The sequence below is a fragment of the Bubalus bubalis genome, chromosome 1, assembly GCF_019923935.1.
Source record: "Bubalus bubalis isolate 160015118507 breed Murrah chromosome 1, NDDB_SH_1, whole genome shotgun sequence".
In the NCBI taxonomy this organism is placed as follows: domain Eukaryota; kingdom Metazoa; phylum Chordata; class Mammalia; order Artiodactyla; family Bovidae; genus Bubalus; species Bubalus bubalis.
In genome coordinates this window covers 67,977,227-67,999,389 of record NC_059157.1, presented here as the reverse complement: position 1 = coordinate 67,999,389, position 22,163 = coordinate 67,977,227, and the positions used below count along the sequence as shown (strand labels likewise).

The 22,163-nt window shown below is 37.4% G+C and overlaps 1 protein-coding gene across 1 annotated transcript; it reads right to left on the bottom strand.

The window, feature by feature from the left end:
• Nucleotides 1-2,437: 2,437 nt before the first annotated feature.
• On the bottom strand, nucleotides 2,438-15,558 carry HSPA13 (heat shock protein family A (Hsp70) member 13). The gene is made up of 5 exons (XM_006078281.4): nucleotides 15,406-15,558; nucleotides 12,484-12,824; nucleotides 9,566-9,779; nucleotides 6,712-6,879; nucleotides 2,438-5,783 (listed from the first exon to the last, which is right to left on the bottom strand). The coding sequence occupies exons 1-5, from the start codon at nucleotides 15,428-15,430 to the stop codon at nucleotides 5,116-5,118; spliced, it is 1,416 nt and encodes a 471-aa protein (XP_006078343.2). The 5' UTR covers nucleotides 15,431-15,558; the 3' UTR covers nucleotides 2,438-5,115.
• Nucleotides 15,559-22,163: the final 6,605 nt, after the last annotated feature.

Here is a 22,163-nt window from a genome sequence, read left to right as displayed (position 1 = left end):
AGCAATATTGTAACAAATTCAATAACTTAAAAAAAAAAAAGAAGTCCACATCAAAGTTGTGTTACATATTTTAGGTAAGCTATTTAAAACATTTTAAATGTCTTTTTAGGTAAGCCAAAGCATAGTTAATTCAATGAGGTATAAAATAAACTGCATTTGTTACTTTTTTAACATCCAAATAACTTGAGGTGAGGCAAGCTATTCTTTCCAAAATTAAATAAATGCTTTAGCATGGCAAATTTATCTTCTAGACTCATAGAATTAGGGCTTTGAGTATATTAGGGAAAATAACCTACATTATTGTGGCATTTTCTTACAATTCTTATAAAATTAGCAAGTCACTGAAACTTGTTTCAATGTTTCTTATGGTCAATTATCTATCATCTCCATTCATAGTACTTGGCACTTTCTGTGCCACGCACTTACAAAACCCCAATGAATTAGGTACTATTATCTTCATTTCAGATCTGAAAAATCTGTAAATTCAAATTTCTCAGTAATGTGAAGAATTAAATGTGTGTGTGTTCAGTCACTCAGTCATGTCCAACTCTTTGTGACCCCATAGACTACAGCCTGCCAGGTTCCTCTGTCCATGCACTGGATTTGAATCATAACTCTGCTACTTAGTAGCTGTGTAATGTTGTATTAATTACATAACACATCTGTACCTTAATTTACATACCTGAAAATGGGTTAACAGTGTGCGCGTGCTAAGTCGCTTCAGTCGTGTCTCTATCTGCCAGAATACTCTGTCCATGGGATTTTCCAGGAAAGAATACTGGATTCAGTTGCCATTTACTTTTCCAGTGGATTTTCTCCACCCAGGGATCAAACCCATGTCTCTTACGTCTCCTGCACTGGCAGGCGGGTTCTTTACCACTAATACCACCTGGAAGCCCAGGGTAACAGTAACTACTCATAAGTCTGCTAGAACAAAATTTGTACTATTAAAACATTTAGAAAACTCCAGGTACATAGTAAGCACTGTATTATCTATTGCTAAAAAAGGTCCATAGTAGTCACGTAGAGATGTTAATTGAACCATAAAGACACTGATGCTGGTAAAGTTTGAGGGTAGAAGGAGAAGGGGGTGACAGAGGAGGAGATAGTTGGATGGCATCATTGACTCAATGGACAAGTTTGAGTAAACTCCAGGAGATCGTGAAGGATGGGGAAGCCTGGCATGCTGCAGTCCACAGGGTAGCAGAGTCAGACACAACTGAGCAACTGAACAAAGCTTAAAACAAATGAAAAAAGGGTACTAGTTTCTGTGAACCAGGAATCTGGAAACTGCTTAGCTCAGTGATTCTGGCTTAAGAGTCTCTCAAAAGATTACATTCAAATTTGAACTGTGGCTACAGCATTTGAAGACTTGAATACCAGGCCAGAGTACTGGAAGTTACATTAGAAGCTGCCTACCTGAATAGGTCACTGTATATGTCTGTTTAGTGAAATAAAATATGGACATATCCCTCTATTTTCTCATATATTTGAATCTCCCAGCAATGGTAGTTAAAGTAACCATGAAAGAATCACAGGAACTAGTGAAAGCCACATCTGTTTTTAAGGGCTCATTTGAAAAGACTACATGAATCAAATGAACTTCTTTACAAAATACATATTAAATTTTTTTGTCCAAAGAATAATACAAACTTTATTAGAGAATTATCAAGTATTAATCACTCACCAAAGGATTACAGTTGTTTATTAAGCAGGGTTATTAACTATCTAAATTAGTTTTGGCTCCATTAGTCAAAAGCCATAAATTGGTATTCAGAATTCTGGGTATATGTCATTTCTTTAAATTAGAAGAGACATTTCCTGTATCATGAATAGGATATCCAGAATTCTAAATATCAATTCATGGCTTCTGACTATAATGGAGCCAAAACTAATCTAGAAAAACAAACACTATATTGCTTATAGTGGAATCTATAAAAAGGATACTGATGAACTTATTTTCAAAGCAAAACCAGAGACAAAGGCCTAGAGAACAAATGTATGATAAGCAGGGAGGAGGGAAGAATCGGGAGATTGGGACTGACATATATACACTATTGATACTATATATAAAATGGATAACTAATGAGAAACTCCTATATAGCACAGGGAAGTCTATTCAGTGCTCTGTGGTGACCTAAATGGGAAGGTAATCCAAGAGAGGGGATATATGTAACGTGTCACTGATTGACTTAGCTCCGCAGCAGAAACAAAACACTGTAAAGAAACTATACTCCAATAAACATTAATTAAAAAATAAAGAAATAAGTAGAAAAGCAAGCAATTTCAGGGACATTCAGGATGCAGGAAATTAGGCCACACCTGCTGAGGTCATGTGCCATAAGCATCAGATCAGCTCTATTCCCATTTCCTTTCTTATTTACATACCTCAAAAATGTACTCTGGCATAGTCTCAAATAGAAAATAAAGGACACAGTTTAAAAAACAAACTGCAAAGTGGCATTTATTTACATTAAAATGTAAACCACCTGTATGCACACCAAGTTAAGAGGCACAATGTTATGCACGGCAACTATGATCTTCAGAACACGTTATACACAATAGTATCTGCTGATACATCAGTGGTTCCAGTGAAAACAGGAGGTACCAAAACATTCCTGACACCAAACATTCATTCACATATTCTAGTCATGTAAGACAGTTAATATTTTAAAAGTTATGTACTTCAAAAAACACTAGCAAGATGTACAACCAAAATATAGTTTTATGGAAAATGTCTTCAGATTATTATGTATAAATGATCCCTTTCAGAATGCATTTTTACCTTTTAAATAAACTACATTGACTTCAAGACTATTTATACATAGCCTCCTAAATATGTTTGAAGACAGACACAATTTTTTTTTAAAGCGTATTATTCTAGAGAATATGCTGAACTATTGGCTCCAAATTCCAACACTGCCATTCTATTTTTAAGACACAATCAAATTTTTTAAATTCCAATTTTAGAGTATGAGATTAGCCATTCTGTCTTGCAAATTGTTTCCTCTAAGAACTCTTAACCGACTGTCCTGAACTATCTCATATATCGGAGAAATTCGAACTTTAAAAAAATCTTAAAATGCTTTAGTTAAAGCTGGTACTATAGAGATTTTGATAAATTGAACACTTTTCTCTTAAAAGACCTTTGCACAAAGATCTTTTTCAATTTTTAAGTCTAGTAAAAATTTTTATAAAGTTCAAAAGAACACTTGAATATATTTATAATGCAGTGAAGGCTTCCTCTTTGGCATTTCTCCATTCAGTTCTAAAATAAAACATGTGAACAGACATTTTATATTTTTCTACTTATCTACTACAGACATTTTCTATTCACAAAAGTATCTGATTGAAATTGTTTTAACTGCAATTTCATTGCTAAGAAATATTTTCTTTATAATCTACAAAAACACTTAGATTTTACTATGAGAAGCAGAAATGTTTTGATGTTGCTGAAATGCGTTTGCTTATTTCTTTTTTTCAGTGATTGGAAATTCAACATCCTTTCAAATTCAGCACTGGGTAAAGAGACCTATTTTACATTAGCAAAAATGTTGACCAGAGTATAACTTTTGAATATTGAGAGGAAGTAGCCTCTATTAAGGAAAAAGAAAATCTTCAAATAATAGGGGCATAACAAATAAAACCACTATGTTTTCTTTCTTGGTTCCTGCAGCTTTTCTAAAAGGAAACAAACTAAAACTACCCCACTATACCAATGTTACTATAAATGCTGATTTGTGGACATTTTTTAACATTGTCTTTCATGAGATTTCCATATTACTTCCAGTATTCATGAATTTTTGTTCTTATCACAAACTAACCTTAAGGTTAAAACCGTCCAAGTCTGATTATTTTTAAATGACGGTAGGAAACAAATAACAAGGATTTTGCAAATGAGTACAATTTTCCTCATTCACAACTAAATATGGGGAAAAGTCAGTAAAACTGAATCAAACGCAAGCTAAATTCTCCAGGGCTTACTGACCATAAACACTGAAAAAAAAAAAAACATAAAATAAATAAATACTGTACCTAATTACTGCTGTTTATCAATGTCTTGTTTGGTAGCTAAATTGTGTGTCTGACTCTTTGCAATCCCACTGACGGTAGCCCCAGGCTCCTCTCCATGGGAGTTCCCAGGCAAGAATGCTGGAGAGGGTTGCCATTTCCTTCTCCAGGGGATCTTTCCAACCCAGGGCTTGAACCTGTGTCTCTTGCATTGACAGGCAGATTCTTTACCACTGAGCCACCAGGAAAGCCCCTTATCAACATCTACAAAGGTCTTAAATAACCAAAAAAATTATAGTAATAAATATTGTGACATTAACACATTTTTAAAATGTAATTAATAATTCTTTTGTTTTCTAACCATGCAGAACCATGGAAATCGAAGCAGAGAATGATAGCAGATTAAAGAAATAAAATATAAATTGGTAATGAAATGTTTGAATAAATTTGTAGCTTTTTAGAAAGAAAAAAAACTGATTCAATAAATATATTTTAAAAATCTGGAGAATGCAGGTTCCATGAATAGGACACATGACAGGACACTGACCTTGCGAAGGTTAACTTTGTCATATACCATGGCCGTTACTGAACATTGTATATGCAGCTTATACAAATAACACTGCTATCTCCCAGTCAATATAAGTACATGACATCAACACTGTCCTTCAAGTATAGTTCAAATTAAGAATTACATCTGATAACCAAGTAAATAAATTGCCAGCCCCTGCTAATACAATTTAGTAAGAACTGGGAATCATATAATTGGCACTAGGCATTGTTTACAGAATATAGTTTTAAGTGCACATGGATGTCTACTTCCAGAATCCAGAAAATACAGTCACCTATAATCCAGTAAGAGAGTTTTACCTCAATTCTATCATTTTAGAAGTACTTGTTGGAATGGGATCTCTCCAAAATCAAGAAGGATTGATCTGGTCACATTCAATCTTAAGACAAAATGTTATGCAAAATTTCACATATATAAACGTTATTTTTCAGGTAAATGTGTGAGACATTTTCGAGACTTTATTTGGCTGATGGAGGTGGTCTGATAAAGAGGAAGAGATCACTAGACAAGATCTCAAATAGCAATCCCTCCGTACTTCAGTTGAAGTTGGTCTTCTGTAAATGCTTATTGGGAATTTCTAAAGCACTGACTTGGAGAGGCCAAGAGCCTCCATCAATCCCTGCCTGGATAGCCACTCCTGTCACCACGGCCAGGTCAGGGTCTACAGACGTGTTGGGGTCCTTTCCAAAGAACTCTTGGATGACTTGGCGGATTCGAGGAATACGAGTTGAGCCCCCAACCAAGACCACCTCATCAATCTCAGTCTTTTCCAGGTGGCCTTCTTTCAACACTTGCTGAATAGGTACGAGTATTTTCTGGAAAAGATCTTCATTAAGGGCATCAAAGAGCCTTCGTGATATTTCTGTTTCAAATAAAACCTGACCCTCTCCACGTTTCTTTTCAGAAAGGTTAGCTCCAAACACGCTGTCCACATGGGGGTCATCTGCTGGGGAAAGTTTGTCCTCTGGCAGTTCACCGTCACTAGTCGGAGGTCCGTTTCTGTCATTTTCCTCCACTGTTAGTAATACTGACAACTGGGCAGTCTCATGAAGTGTCAGGTTTAACTTGACCATTTCTACAGCTTGTCTTAAGCGGTGGATTTCCTCTTTCCTAGAGGGCAGGAAGCCATATGTTTGATAGATCTGTTTGTATAAGTACTGAAGCAATCTTTGATTGAAGTCTTGTCCTCCAAGTTTATTGTTTCCTAAGTTAAAAATAAAAAGTTTATATTATACTATGTATGTGTTTACATATGCATGTATCTGTGTAGTATGTATGTATAAATGATATTCTGGGGATGATAATACTTATTTAATGTATTATTAAGATTTTATTCATATACAGACTGATTAAAAATAATTGGATTAAAAGCAGTTTAATTCAAAAGTACACTATTAAAATACAGTGAACATCTGGGTTCAAATGATGTAAAAGGAAGTCTCTCAGTGATATCAAATACTTTTTCGGAAAATAAGAAATTGAGAACACAGACTGGGCTTTAAGTAGCAATTTAGAAACAAAAAGTGGCATTAGTCTCAAAAGAAAGACGTGTTTCTTACAATTAAAAAGTACCAGTAAGCATTTATCTTTAAAAAAAAATTCCTTTTTAAATGATTAAGAGCTAAAAAGTAGAAAAAATAATTTAATAAGGAAAAGAGTTAATGTGATATAAATTCCCATCACTGAACTTGCTTCTAAATGGAGTCCAGTTAGACGACCTATAACTTAAGTTCCATAGGCTTAATTCCTTAAACTAAAACAAAAACCGTAAAAAAATTTAGAATGTAAAATACTACTACTAGATTTCCTAAACATAGCTACTTAGTGAAATAGATTATTAAATGAAGTAAACTGACCATCCTTCATTTTAAATGATTTCTTTCCTTCTGTTCCCTTCACAATGGAGGTGAAGACTACTGGCTCAGTGAGCTACAATATTTGACTTACAGGATATCCAGTCATTTTTTGAGACTTTTTGCTATAAATAAAAGAGGTGGTGGCATTAAGATCACAAGTACAGAAGGTTACCAAAATTAATGCGAACAATACTGAAACACTGAAAAATGAACACTTTACACATTAGATATGTCAACATGGCTGAATCTCGTTAACACTCCCTACATTTTTCTTACCAGACATGGCTCGAGTTAAAAACATTCCTCCTTGTTTATTCAGCAATGACACATCGAGAGTTCCTCCGCCCAAATCTATCACCAAGACGTGAAAGACTTCAGCTTTGTGGAGACCATAGGCCATAGCTGCTGCTGTGGGTTCATTTATTACTCTTAAGATCTTCAGGCCTGTAAAATTGGTTGGAGGGAAGAACAATCATTAAAGGACATGATTAAGGAATTTTTTTTCACTTAATCCTACAACATATTAGTATCTTCTCCAACATGAACTCCACTGAGTAATAATCAGAACAGTCACAAGCCAAATAAAAACAATGAAACGGGAAGGACAAGTATTGGTTCTTCTAAATGGATATCATTAAAATTATTCTAAAAAATGACTACAGTATAAAGAAATAAAGGCCCAGATTCAGTGAAATACATCACTCTATTCTTTTTAATACTTAATTTTAAGATCCCTCAGCCTCTTCTAACTTTCATATTTTACTTGGGAAGGGAAACATTAACCATATACTGTAACAAATAGCCATAGAAATAAGCTTATGGTGCTCATCTTTTAAAAATGACTTTTTTTGTAAAAGAACAGATGAATAGATAGAAAAATGATAAAAAGAAAAATCTTAGAAGATATGCTTTAATAGCTACAATGATATTTTTAAAAAGAACTTAAAATGCAAGATCCTTGAAAGCAACTCTGAAATATACAGTAAAATCTGATTTCAAGGTAATGCTAAACAATAGATAATGAGTGGCCTTGAAAGTAGTATGACTTTCTGTATCAAGAGCCATAAAAACTAGTCAAACTCTGAAGAATTTATTCAAAGACCATAATACTATTCCCCTTAGCTTTCTGACTTCATCACTCACTCGCCTTTGGTCACACTGGCCAACCTTCTGTTTTCTAAATTCTCATTTTATGGCTGCTACACTGGCCACTTTCTCCCCTGCAACGTATTTCCTCCATGCACCTGCTTGGCTCACTACCTGGCTTCATTCAACTCTGCTTAAACATCACTTTCTCATTGAGGTCTATCTGATCACTCTCTTCAAAACCTGCAAGTTCCCTACTCTCTGATCACCTAGCAAGCCCATTCCCTTATCCTGTCTTTTTTTTCATAACATGTTCACTTCAGTCGCTCATTTGTGTCCGACTCTTTTCCAACCCATGGACTGCAGCATGCCAGGCTTCCCTATCCATTACCAACTCCCAGAGCTTGCTCAAACTCATGTTCATCAAGTTGGTGATGACATCCAACCATCTCGTCCTGTCATCCACTTCTCCTCCCACCTTCAATCTTTCCCAGCATCAGGGTCTTTTCCAGTAAGTCAGTTCTTCGAATCAGGTGACCAAAGTATTGGAGCTTCAGCTTCAGCATCAGTCCTTCCAATCAATATTCAGGACTGATCTCCTTTAGGATGGATTGGTTGGATCTCCTTGCAGTCCAAGGGGCTCTCAAGAGTCTTCTCCAACACCACAGTTCAAAAGCATCAATTCTTCAGTGCTCAACTTTCTTTATGGTCCAACTCTCACATCCATACATGACTATTGGAAAAACCATAGCTTTGACTAGACGGACCTTTGTCAGCCAAGTAATGTCTCTGCTTTCTAATATGCTGTCTAGGTTGGTCATAGCCAGAGAATGTTACTTTTTTTTTTTTTTGGCATAGAATTGCTTTACAATGTTGTGTTAATTTCTGCTGAACAATGAAGTGAATCAGCCATATGTATGTATATATCCCCATCCTCTTAAACCTCTATCCTATCTTCCTCTCCCATAGCATGTCACTTCCTAATACATACTGTATCAAGGCTCTCAACCAGAGATCATTTTCTTCCTCTAAAGACATCTAGCAATGTCCAGAGACATAAAATTATCACCACTTGGTAGAGAGGGTGCTATTGGCTAGCTTCTAGTGAGTACAGTTTACAAGATGCTGCAAAATGTCCTGTGATACATAGGACAGTTCCCCAACAAAGAATTTTCAGGCTAACATGTCAATAATGCTAAGGGTTGTTGTTCAGTCGCCCAGTCATGTCCGACTTTTTGCAACCCCATAAACTGCAACACACCAGGCCTCCCTGTCCCTCATCCTCTGCTGAAGTTTGCCCAAGTTCATATCCATTGTATCAGTGATGTCATCCAGCCATCTCATCCTCTGACGCCAAACCTGGAATATTAGGTCCATGAATCAAGGTAAATTGGATGTGGTCAAGTAGGAGATGGTAAGAATAAACACCAACATCTTAGCAATCAGGGAACTAAAATGGACGGGAATGGGCGAACTTAATTCAGATATCATTGTATCTATTACTGTGGGCAAGAATTCCATAGAAGAAATGGAGTAGCCCTTGCAATCAACAAGAGTCCAAAATGCAGACTTGGGTACAACCTCAAAAATGACAGAATGCTAAAGGTAAGAACACTATATTTATCTTCAATACTGATTTTCTGTTTCCTCCAATAGAATATAAGCTCCATGAGAAAAAGGGTTTACCTGTTCTGTTTACCTAGGTAATCAGTATTTGCTGAATGGTATCAAATAAATTTTTCCCACCTCAGATTTTTAAAAAACATTGTATTATATTCATCTTCACATTAAAACAAGTTCAGGAGAACAAATTCCTCACTGCTAATGTGTCCATGTTCTTTCTCAGCCTTAGTCATATACCTGATAGGTTGTTGTCAGAATATACATATTTTACATTGTACCATGGAGCCTTCTTAATTGTTTATCTACCATATAGTTGTCTAGGCGCCTAATCAAATGGATAGCAAAATAATACACCTCATTACAGATTTTCAGCCTAAGAAAATTTTGAGAAAAATGCAACTCAGGCAAGTGATATTATTACCTGCAAGGTTAGCAGCTTGAATTGTTGAATTTCTCTGCTTTAGATCAAATTCTGCTGGTACAGAAATAACAGCATTGGCAACTGGCATTCCAAGATACTCCTCTGCCATTTCTTTTAATTTTAACAACAGTCTAGAGCCAACATATTCTGGGGAAACGGTGATGGTTTCATTACTTGTCACAGAAAATTCAACCATTCCATTTTTGTTTAAAACCTGTGAATAAGATTTGCAAAGATGAAAACACTATATATGAGTGTGTGTTTATATCTACATACATATAATACATACACATATACTAATACACATAAATATATATATATATATATATACACACACTGAATGTATTCAATCAAAACTTACCCTGAAAAGGTCATAAAATTTCATTTGTTATCTAGCAAGTGCATGTACAAAGATCAGAGGCTATTAAAAGATATACTTTAAAATTATAAAATGAATCTACTCTAGTTTTTAATAATAGCAGAAAAATAAATTTTATCATTAAGTATGCACTGGAGAAGGAAATGGCAGCCCACTTCAGTATTACTGCCTGGAGAATCCCAGGGATGGAGGAGCCTGGTGCACTGCCATCTATACGGTGGTACAGAGTCGGATACGACTGAAGCGACTTAGCAGCAGCAGCAGCAGCATATAACTAGAACTCAATACATATGTCAAATGTAAGAAAAAAATGAATGATGAGATAGAGGGACTGCAGACTGCTAAGCTCCTCTGTCCATGGAACTTTTCAGGAAGGATACTGGAGTGGGTTGCCATTTCCTTCTCCAGGGTATCTTCCTGACCCAGGTATTAGAACCTGAATCTCCTGCATTGCAGGTAGATGCTTTACTGTTTGAGTTACTAGGAAAGCCCAATAGAAGGAATAACAGTTGCTAAATCATGTATGACTCAAGATCTTCTTTTTCAAAAAACTAATTTATTTCCAAACATAATAGATAATTGAAAGAATGTGCTGGTACGTATTAACAAGAATAATTTTAATACTTCACTATTTTTGCTAAGAATCAAATATCACTCACATTCTTATTTCCATGAAAACGTATATTAGTATACTATCCTTGCTAATGTAGTTGTATATTTGTACATTTTAAAAAATTAGATTAATTCCAGTATGTTCAGAGTAATCATAAAAGGGAAACAACAAAAAAATTGGATCACTGAGAAACTTAAACACACACACACACACAACCTTAAAATAACTCTAGGATCAATAAGTAATGTACCCAAAGCTGCAATTTAGAGGAAAATGTATAGCTTTATACAATTTTATCATTACAAAAGAAAAATTACAAATTAATAAAGGGTCTTAATAAAAGACCCTGATGCTGGGAAAGATTGAGAGCAGGAGGAGAAGAGGACGACAAAGGATGACATGGCTGGATGGCATCACCGACTAAATAGACATGGGTTTGAGTAAACTCTGGGAGTTGGTGATGGACAGGGAGGCCTGGCGTGCTGCGATTCATGGGGTGGCAAAGAGTCGGATACGACTGAGTGACTGAACTGAACTGAAAACAAAAAATTAAAAGAAAAGCAAAGAAATAAAACCAAATACATACCTGGAGAAATTTTTTTCTCCTCTTAAAAATAAATAAAAATTTCAGAGCTTTTATGTATGGGTTATTCAATAAGCAACACTGATACAATCATCTAATTTCAAAACTATTAGAATCCTATTTCATAATTTACCAAAAAAAAAAAAAAAAAAACCCTACATAAATATCTAAATATTTAAGAGAAAAAGCCCAGCAAAACCCAAACCTACAAATACTTATATAAAAGCATTAGAAAAAAAATACAAGTGGATAGGACAGGAAAGGCTGTTGTAAGTAGCATAAGACTCTAAAAACGTTTTTAAGGAATTATTGAGATGATTTTACCACATAAAAATCTAATACTCTAGACAGTTAAAAAACAAAATTATACATCAGTTAGTTAAAAAAAAGGGGGGATACTTAAGTGTCACAAATGTATTTTTATAGTCATTCAAAAAAGATAAACATCCCAAAAGAAAATAGGACAAAGGGTGAGAAATGGATCACTGAAGAAAAATGCAATAAACTGATTTTTTTTAAAGTTTGACTTCACTAGAAATCACAGGAATGCAAATTACTACTATGTTTTACTTATCTACTGGCAAAGACTGAAAAATAATAACTACTGAAGACATAGGCAGTCTGAAAAACAGATAAGAGCATGTAAACTTCTTGGTGCCCAAAGTTAGCAATACAAATCAGAAACCTTAAAAACACACAACCTTTTGGCCTATAAAATTTATGAAATTATCAAACAAGTGTAAAAATACACATGTACAAACAATGATATTCACTGAAGTTCCAATGATAGTGGAAAACTAGGGAAAAAATAAAACATATAGAGACTGGACAATTAAACGGTGGAACACTTGTTCCACACAACCATGAAAGATAATGATGTAAAACAATATATATGATATATTGATGAGTTTCAAAGAAGTCAAAACACAGCATGCCTAGTATGATCTCTTTTTCTATATACAAATACGTATACACACACAAACAGAGTATCTATTTATCCATCCATCTATCTATAGGTATATGGGACTTCATTAGCCACCTGCTACAATGCATTCTGTAAAAAAAGCAATGCATTTTGAGGACGGCAGAGTGAGAAGAACAATAAAAGAACAATGCATTTTGAGGATGGCAGAGTGAGAAGATGGTAGTGTCCTAAGTCCTCAACAGTGTTGTGGGACCAGCGAATTAACCAACCCAGGAGCCACTGTAGGACTGCTTGTTGAATGAGATAATATAACTTCCATACAAACTGAGTCCATTGAAACATAAATTTTTGTAACTTGAAGCCAAAGAACTAATTGAAACAGCGTGCTGAACTAAAAATACATTTCAGCTTAACTTACCTTAAATGGGTATCTCCCAATTTCAGCCTCCAGTTCTTCCGGGGTAAAAACTTTGCCTATGAATCTTTTAGCATCATATATTGTGTTCTGAGGATTCGAATCTGCAAGCTCTAAGCTTTCATACCCCACATAAACATCATCGTCAGTGAAGGATACCATGCTGGGTATGCTGATATGACCATTTTCATCTGGAATGACCTTTACTTTTCCTGTGCCAGGAAAAAACACCCCAACTGAACAATAGGTAGTGCCAAGGTCAATTCCAATCACTTTAGGAGTAGGCAGTGGTAAATACTGTTGTGCCAAATAGCCAGCCAACAGGAGAGTCAAAACAGCTGATCCTGAAATACAGGCAAATTAAAAGTTGTCTTATCAAACTAGTATAATTTGATAAATTACAACACTAAAATCACTCTTCAATACTAGACTATAAAGTCTCAAAATTTTTTTCTTTTTTACTCATAACATTTCTCAAACATCATGTTTTTCACAATTCAAACCGACTATAATACCATTAAAATGAAGTAACAAAAAAGAAAAAAAAAAACCCTGTATGTTAGTGTACTTAACTTATGGATGAGTAAAAGGCTGAAAAAGAAACATTTCAGTAATACCTGTACTAATATTGACAGGAAAAGTCATTTATCTGGAGCAAAAGTCAGAATGTAACCCAGTTCAGTTAAGTGGCTCAGTCGTGTCCGACTCTTTGTAACCCCATGAACCTCAGCACGCCAGGCCTCCCTGTCCATCATCAACTGCCGGAGTCTACCGAAACCCATGTCCACTGAGTCAGTGATGCCATCCAACCATCTCATCCTCTGTTATCCCCTTCTCCTCCTACCCTCAATCTTTCCCAGCATCAGGGTATTTTCCAATGAGTCAGCTCTTCACATCAGGTGGCCCAAGTATTGGAGTTTCACTTTCAACATCAGTCCTTCCAGTGAACACCCAGGACCGATCTCCTTTAGATGGATTGGTTGGATCTCCTTGCAGTCCAAGGGACTCTCCTTCTCCAACACCACAGTTCAAAACCATCAATTCTTCGGCACTCAGCTTTCTTGATAGTCCAACTCTCACATCCCTACATGACTACTGGAAAAACCGTAGCCTTGAGTAGACAGACCTTTGCTGACAAAGTAATGTCTCTGCTTTTTAATATGCTGTCTAGGTTGGGCATAACTTCCCTTCCAAGGAGTAATCGTCTTTTAATTTCATGGCTGCATTCACCATTTGCAGTGATTTTGGAGCCCCCAAAAATAAAGTCTGACACTGTTTCCACTGTTTCCCCATCTATTTCCCATGAAGTGATGGGACTAGATGCCAGGATCTTAGTTTTCTGAATGTTGAGCTTTAAGCCAACTTTTTCACTCTCCTCTTTCACTTTCATCAAGAGGCTCTTTAGTTCTTCTTCACTTGCTGCCATAAGGGTGGTGTTATCTGTACATCTGAGGTTACTGATATTTCTCCTGGCAATCTTGATTCCAGCTAGTGCTTCCTCCAGCCCAGCATTTCTCATCATGTACTCTGCATATAAGTTAAATCAGCAGGGTGACAATATACAGCCTTGACATACTCCTTTTCCTATTTGGAACCAGTCTGTTGTTCCATGTCCAGTTCTAACTGTTGCTTCCTGACCTGCATACAGGTTTCTTAAGAGGCAGGTCAGGTGGTCCAGTATTCCCATCTCTTTCAGAATTGTCCAAAGTTTGCTATTTAGATTTTATAGTTTTATAATTAGCTTTAGATATCAATATTAAAACAAAACTCTATTATTAAAATTTCCATACCAAAAGCCCTGATATTGTAATGCTAAAACTCTTTTATCTCCCCTCTCCTTTTTCCTTTCAAAAGGATGAAATGGATAAACTGGATCGAAACAGTTTTGGAAGTTGCTTAGATATTAAACTGTCACTTCATAACAGAACACAGTTAACCTTTTCTGTATTAAATATGAATGAAGGACATCTTGCAGCGGTGATATTTAGGAGAATAGAAGTGTGTAACTTGATGCTAACATAAATGGAAACTCTTTGAAGTTAGGTTTTAGGCACGTTGAATCCCCTGCACAAATGGTTCCTAGCTAACAGAAGCTTGCCAATAAATGTTAATTATGAAAAAAACAAATATGTACAAATGTTACACTGCCTGTAAACATAAGTGAAGGAGAAAGAAGCCACTTCGAATTTATAGTTAATCTGTTACTTGGTTTCAGGAGGCTGTGTTTTACACCTGTGTCCACCCAGGTTACATAAAACTCAAAATGCCAATCTAAAGGAGTCTCTTTCACTAATTCTTAGCTTAGTAACAATTAATTACTCAATAAAAAATAACAAAAATCCTCATCAACACGTAATGAAATGAAATCAACTCCCATTCCCACCTTCCACTCGCTCTTACAGACTCATTTTCAGGAACATTTTTATCACATTCTCATCTGGAGAGTGTAATTCCTACCCGGATTGGGGGAAATACTGGCCTACACATTAAAGAGCCCTGGATCTCTCAAAATCCAGCATCCCACGAGCCTACAGGTCGGGATGCTGCTAGTGCTCCTCCCCCTTCCTCCACAAAGGGGTCTCGGAAATGCATATTCTAGAGGCCTCTCAAAGACCCCGATTCAACCAACGATTCAAAAATCGACATTCCTTGGATAAGAACACTTCCTGAGGTCCAACATCCTTGAAATGTATGCAGAGGGTCGCCGCCGGCCCTACCCAGGCCTACAGCGGCCGGGGCATTCCAAGAGGCGACCCCCAACCCGGCGTCGGGAACAGCCCCAAAGCGCCTCAAAGGCACCTTTCTGACGCCTTTCCCGCCATGCCAGCGGGATCGAGCAGTTGCAACAACGACCCCGACCCATCCCTGCTTCCCTCAACCGCTCCGGTGCCCGCGACAGCGTAAAGAACCCTCCTAGTTACTAACCTAAGATCGTCATCTCTCCGGCCATCACAGTCCCGCGGAAGAGGCTTGCGATGACTGTAACATACGTGAGGCACCGCCCCCAAGCCCCCTGGCAGACCCGCGCTCCTCTGGGAAATGTAGTCCTATTGCTCTGACTCGGTCAGAGAAACTATTGGAAAGGACTTCATTTCCCGTGAGGAGGCGGGGATTAGGGCCTCCATTCAACCGCTGCCAGTGACGCCTGAGCCGCCCTCCCACGCACGGGCTACAGAGCCAATTACGCTGGGATGGCGGAGCACTAAGAAGAGGGACTGGCGTTTCTAAGCAAACGTGAGGTAAAAGCAGGCCATCTCTTTAGCACCGCCTCGCCGCTCTGCATTCTGGGAGCTGTAGTTCCTCCCTCTCCGCCTTCGCCTACGGGAGAGTGAGGACTGTTTGGTTTTGGTGTTTTGGGGTGATGTCCCTAACCAGGCCCAGGTTCCAGCGTTTGTTATTTCGTTCTTACTACCTTTTGAAACGTGCTTTTTTGCCTGGAATCTAGATTCCAGATGTGGGTTCTTAAATGTCTCCCATTCCCCGCCCACAGCATCCTTTAGAAAAGCCTGTGTCACAGTGCAAGCCTAGAGGGTGACTGGGCGGGCTACCTTGGAACTCGGATAAGAACCTCACTCCTTTGCTTTTCTTTTGGGAAAAAAATGTATTCGAGCACCTTCAGTCAGTGCGATTTATCCAAAGGAGTAGGGACATGTTTTCTCTATCGCTAAAACTGAGGGCCGTTAAAAACAAAAATGTAAACAAGATACCTTAACGTTCTCTTGAGTTAAGTCATAAATGGCAGGAATTGTTCTCATGTACAAATCCCATAACATGCCACGGCCATTTAGGACCCTTGTGAGTGTTTTTCTGATTCTAGTCTTCAATAAACCCCATTTTTCTCCCTTCTTTGTCACTGCTTGTACATAATGGCTCCTTCGGAGACTGTTTTGTCTGTTACTAATGTTAACATTCATCAGAACTATGATCTTGGAGAATTGAACTCTATTTCCTCACCTTAGATGTAAGTCAGACGATCCGTGTTGACAGCAGGTCAACCTGCTAGGAGAATAATCGGCCAATGACTTTCTAACTAGCTTTCTAACCGATTAAAAATGTATGTGAAAATGTTGATGGTTATTGAATATGTTATGGTTAATGGGGATTCATTATAATGTTCTCTTCACTTAGGTGGTATTTTAAAAATCTTTCATAATGTAAAGAATAAAAATTATGTGTATTTTTAGTGAGTAGTATTCACTACCATTTCCTTACGAAGAATGCATAATTCAAACAATCCATGAATATTATTAAGTATAATGATCATCTTCACATTTATTGAGCACGATGTTAGCCACTGGTAACAATCAGAAGGAGAGACAGAAGGTAGATACATAAATGTAATTTACTATGGCATATTACATAATTATGGTATGGCCATAGGGGATAAACTACTGAATAAAGGCTGTATAATTTTATCTTGAAGAGAAGACAGTGGAAGATAATATGTCTAACAGTACTTTGAAGAGTGAAAGGGGCTGGGAGAGGTTGATGGGATAATAAGAAGCAGTTGGTTGGAGGTGTTTCAGGATGACGGAACTGAATTACCAAGAGTGTAGAAGCAGAAGGCCGGAGAAGGCAATGGCACCCCACTCCAGTATTCTTGCCTGGAAAATCCCAGGGACGGAGGAGCCTGGTGCGCTGCAGTCCATGGGGTCGCGAAGAGTCGGACACGACTGAGCGACTTCACTTTCACTTTTCACTTTAATGCATTGGAGAAGGAAATGGCAACCCACTCCAGTGTTCTTGCCTGGAGAATCCCAGGGACGGGGTAGCCTGGTGGGCTTCCGTCTATGGGGTCGCACAGAGTCGGACACGACTGAAGCGACTTAGCAGCAGCAGCAGCTGCAGAAGCAGAAGGCAATCTCATAGATCAGAGCTGTGCTGTGTGCTTAGTCTCTCAGTCGTGTCCGACAGTTTGAGATCCCATGGACTGTAGCCCACCAGGTTCTCTGTCCATGGGATTCTCCAGGCAAGAATACTGGAGTGGGTTGCCATTTCCTCCTCCAGGGGATCTTCCCAACCCAGGGATTGAACCCAGGTCTCTCACATTGCAGGCAGATTCTTTACCGTCTGAGCCACCAGGGAAGCCCTAGATCAGAGCCGCTGGACAATAAAGCATCAGGTGGAAGTTTGAGAGACAGGACAAGAGATTAGACCAAATCAGGAAGATTATTTAATTGCCGCAGGCACTGGTCATTGCCTTCTTCCTGCGACACACCCATGCTAATAGGAACTATCTAGTCCATGGGGTCGCCAAGAGTTGGACACGACTGAGCGACTTCACTTTCATTTTTCACTTTCATGCATTGGAGAAGGAAATGGCAACCCACTCCAGTGTTCTTGCCTGGAGAATCCCAGGGACAGAGGAGCCTGGTGGGCTTCCATCTGTGGCGTCACGCAGAGTCGGACACGACTGATGCGACTTAGCAGCTGCAGTGAGACTAACCTGGTTGATTCTCAGGGTTATAGTAATGTTATTAATAACAGAAAATACCAGAGTTGGAAAGTAAAGATGAGGGCAGGAATATGGAAAGAAGTGTGCATATACTGATTTCTTCATTTTTCCTAGCAGGGAGTTAGTAAGTATTGTTTAGAATGGAGAATTTAAGAAATAGAAGCATTAGTAGATCATATAAGTTCATGAAGGCAACTTCCTGAGAGACAAAAAAAAAAAAACATTTATAAAAAAGAAGTAGGTTATTAAGAATAAGTGAGATAAAAATATGCATTCTTTCAGTTTTTCATAAAGGAGTGTCAATATGTATCAAAATTAAACTTTTAAAATCCAAGTATTAAAAATATATCAAGAAAAGAAGCAGCAAAACCAAAAAATATGGCAAATTTACGATCAGTTTTTATTATATTTATAAATATAAATGAGATAGACTAAAAACTTCCAAATTGTCAGATTGTAAGTTTTTTAGCAAATGCAGTTGTCACTGTTATTAGAGACTTTGAAGTGGATAACCAAATGAAGTTCATACCTTGAAAATATCCTAGAGAGCAATGTGGATCTACCCCTTTATTTACAGAGAAAAATAAAAGGCCAAACTAAGGCAAGAAAATTATGCTCTTAATTAGTGTTCGTTCTCTTAATAAATTAAACGCACTTTCAATTTAGTGATTAGAGGTAGGTACTATTTAAAAATACTAGGTAGAGTGAACAGAGAAGGCAATGGCACCCCACTCCAGTACTCTTGCCTGGAAAATCCCATGGATGGAGGAGCCTGGTGGGCTGCAGTCAATAGGGTCACTAAGAGTTGGACACGACTGAGCGACTTCACTTTCACTTTTCCCTTTCATGTATTGGAGAAGGAAATGGCAACCCACTCCAGTGTTCTTTCCTGGAGAATCCCAGGTACGGGGGAACCTGGTGGGCTGCCGTCTATGGGGTCGCACAGAGTTGGACACGACTGAAGTGACTTAGCAGCAGCAGCAGCAGCAGGTAGAGTGAAAATTGTCTATATATCCCAATAATTCACATTATTACTTCATGAATGTGGATTAGGAAAATCATTGCAAATAATAAACTCTTACAACATATCAATGTAATTCAAAAGACAAATAGCCCTTGTTGTTGTTTAATCCATACTTATTTCTCTCTCCTCATCTATATAAGAAAAATTCATTGAGTGGAAAATCGATCCAGTTCTCTGCACATTTATTAAAAGAGTAAGTGTATTGAAATTACAACTTAGTGTGTATAACATTGTTAGATTGTATGAGACAGTATAATATTTGAATATAAAAGATTATTCCTATGTTAAAAGTATGCTGTTAACAGGACAAGTCTCATTTAATGAACCAGAGTATGCATATCTTTTTTTCCTTGTGCTATACTGTTATGGTTCCATTTATTTCTATCTTCTGGGCACTAAAAATTTATTACATGAAGGTTTTTCATGTAGAGATATTGGTAAGGAATAAATTTGGTTTGTAACTATTAATAAAAAGTTGATGCCAATGTTTTTTTTCCTAAGAATCTAATTATTATACTTGATGAGTTTTGAAGGATAAATATATTTCCTAATGAGTTTTAAAATATCTCATATTCTGGATATTGGCTATAAGTTTTAAATGAATTTAAGTGGAAATATATGTTACATATGTCTGTAATAAGTAATAAATATATTGCCTTTTAAAAATACATTTCTGAGCAAAGCAAAGCATAACAAAAACTTAAAGGCATAAGAATACATTAATACTTCTCACATGATCAAAAATATATTCCAAACAATAAATCAGTTCAAGACTTAGAATTATTACCAGTAAAATTGAGAATGAGACAAGCATACCCATTACCTATTATAGAGCATTGCTCTGGAGTTAACAGCTAGTGCAAGAAAATAAAATAGAGATATAAGTTGGGAGAAGAAAATAAAGAAGCAACTTTCTGATTATTTTCTAATTATATGACTATTGTATTAATTTAGACATTCTAAGAAAATACCATAGACTGGCTAACTCAAACAATTTATTTCTCACAATTCTGGAGACCAGGAAGTCCAAGGTCAAGGCACTGGCAGATTTGATGTCTGGAAAGAGCCTGATTTATGGTTCATAGATAGCTGTCCTGTCTTAACACAGAGTGGAAGGGACAAGGGAACTCTCTAGAGTCTCTTTTAAAGGGTATTAAGCCTTCCCTGATAGCTCAGTTGGTAAAGAATCCGCCTGCAATGCAGGAGACCCAGGTTCAATACCTGGGTGGAGAAGAGCCCCTGGAAAAGGGATAGGCTGCCCACTTCAGTATACTTGGACTTCCCTTGTGGCTCAGCTGGTAAAGAATCTGCTCGCAATGTAGGAGACCCGGGTTCAGTCCCTGGGTTGGGAAGATACCCTGGAGAAGGGAAAGGATACACACTCCAGTATTCTGGCCTAGAGAATTCCATAGACTGTATAGTCCATAGGGTCACAAAAAGTAGGACATGACTGAGCAACTTTCACTTTCACTTTTTCACTTTCAACCCCACTCAGAAGGATTCTATTCTGAAGATCTAATCACCTCCTATAGTCCCACCTCATAATACCATCACACTGGGGTTTAGTTTCTATATTTGAATGGGTGGGGGTGGTGCACAAAGACAAACATTCAGTTTATAGCAATTATATATGAGCACACCAAAAATATCTGTGAAATAATAGGAATTGAATAGGTGGGTCCCTTTAATAATATTGCACACAAATACATTTTCTATTTGCAAACAATAGCAAGTTAGAAAAATATGGCAGGAAAGATCCCAGTTAGAGTAGAAACAAACAAACAAAAAAAAGATAAAATCCTAATAGCCAGGACATGGAAGCAACCTAGATGTCCATCAGCAGATGAATGGATAAGAAAGCTGTGGTATATATACACAATGGAGTATTACTCAGCCATTAAAAAGAATACATTTGAATCATTTCTAATGAGGTGGATGAAACTGGAGCCTATTACACAGAGTGAAGTAAGCCAGAAAGAAAAACACCAATACAGTATACTAATGCATATATATGGAATTTAGAAAGATGGTAACAATAACCCTGTGTACGAGACAGCAAAAGCAACATTGATGTATAGAACAGTCTTTTGGACTCTGTGGGAGAGGAAGAGGGAGAGGGTGGGATGATTTGGGAGAATGGCATTGAAATACGTATAATATCATATATGAAACGAGTCGCCAGTCCAGGTTCGATGCACAATACTGGATGCTTGGGGCTGGTGCACTGGGACGACCCAGAGGGATGGTATGGGGAGGGAGGAGGGAGTAGGGTTCAGGATGGGGAACACATGTATACCTGTGGCGGATTCATTTCGATATTTGGCAAAACCAATACAATATTGTAAAGTTTAAAAATAAAATTAAAAAAAATAAATAAATAGAAATAAAAGGAGAAACTTTCAAATTTCCCTAAGACTAGAACAGTGTATTTAAGTAAATGAAAAGACAGTACTTTCTTGGACAGGAAAACTCAATCCGTTTATGATAGAAAACTTTTAAACATATATAAATTGATTATCATGTACCTCATCCCAGGTGGTACTAGTTGTGAAGAATCCACTTGCCAATGTAGGAGACACAAGATGTGTGAATTTGATCCCTGAGTTGGGCAGATCCACTGGAGTAAGAAATGGCAACTCACTCCAGTAGTCTTGCCTGGAAAATCTCATGGACAGAGGAGCCTGGTGGGGTATGATCCATGGGCTCGCAAAGAGTCAGACACAACTAAGCACACACACACACCTCATCCAGTTTCAATAACTATAAGCTAGTGACTAATTATGTTTCATATTTGTTTCTACCCATTTCCCATCTCATATTAGCTTGAAGCATATAGGAGATAGATATATCATTTTATCTTTAAATATTTCAATGCTCCTCTGTCCATGGAATTCTGCAGGTAAGAATACTGGAGTGGTTAGCTGTTCCCTTCCCCAGGGGATCTTCCCATCCTAGGAATTGAACTCCAGACTCTTGCATTGCAGGCAAATTCTTTACTGTCTGAGCCACCAGGGAAGCCCTAGTATTTCAATGTGTCTTTAAAAATTAATAATTTTCAAATATACACAAAATAATGTCATTTTTGTTGTTTAGTGGCTATGTTGTGTGCAACTCTTTGTGACCCCATGGATTGTCGCTCATCAGGCTACTCTGTCCATGGGATTTCCCAAACAAGAATACTAATACTGGAATGGGTTGCCATTT

Coding starts and splice junctions, on each gene's coding strand:
- HSPA13 (XM_006078281.4), bottom strand. CDS start 15,430: ATGGCCGGAGAGATGACGATCTTAG. Junction 9,780..12,483: donor TTGGGAGATACCCATTTAAG/GTAAGTTAAGCT, acceptor TCTTATTCACAG/GTTTTAAACAAAAATGGAAT. Junction 6,880..9,565: donor TCAAGCTGCTAACCTTGCAG/GTAATAATATCA, acceptor CCAATTTTACAG/GCCTGAAGATCTTAAGAGTA.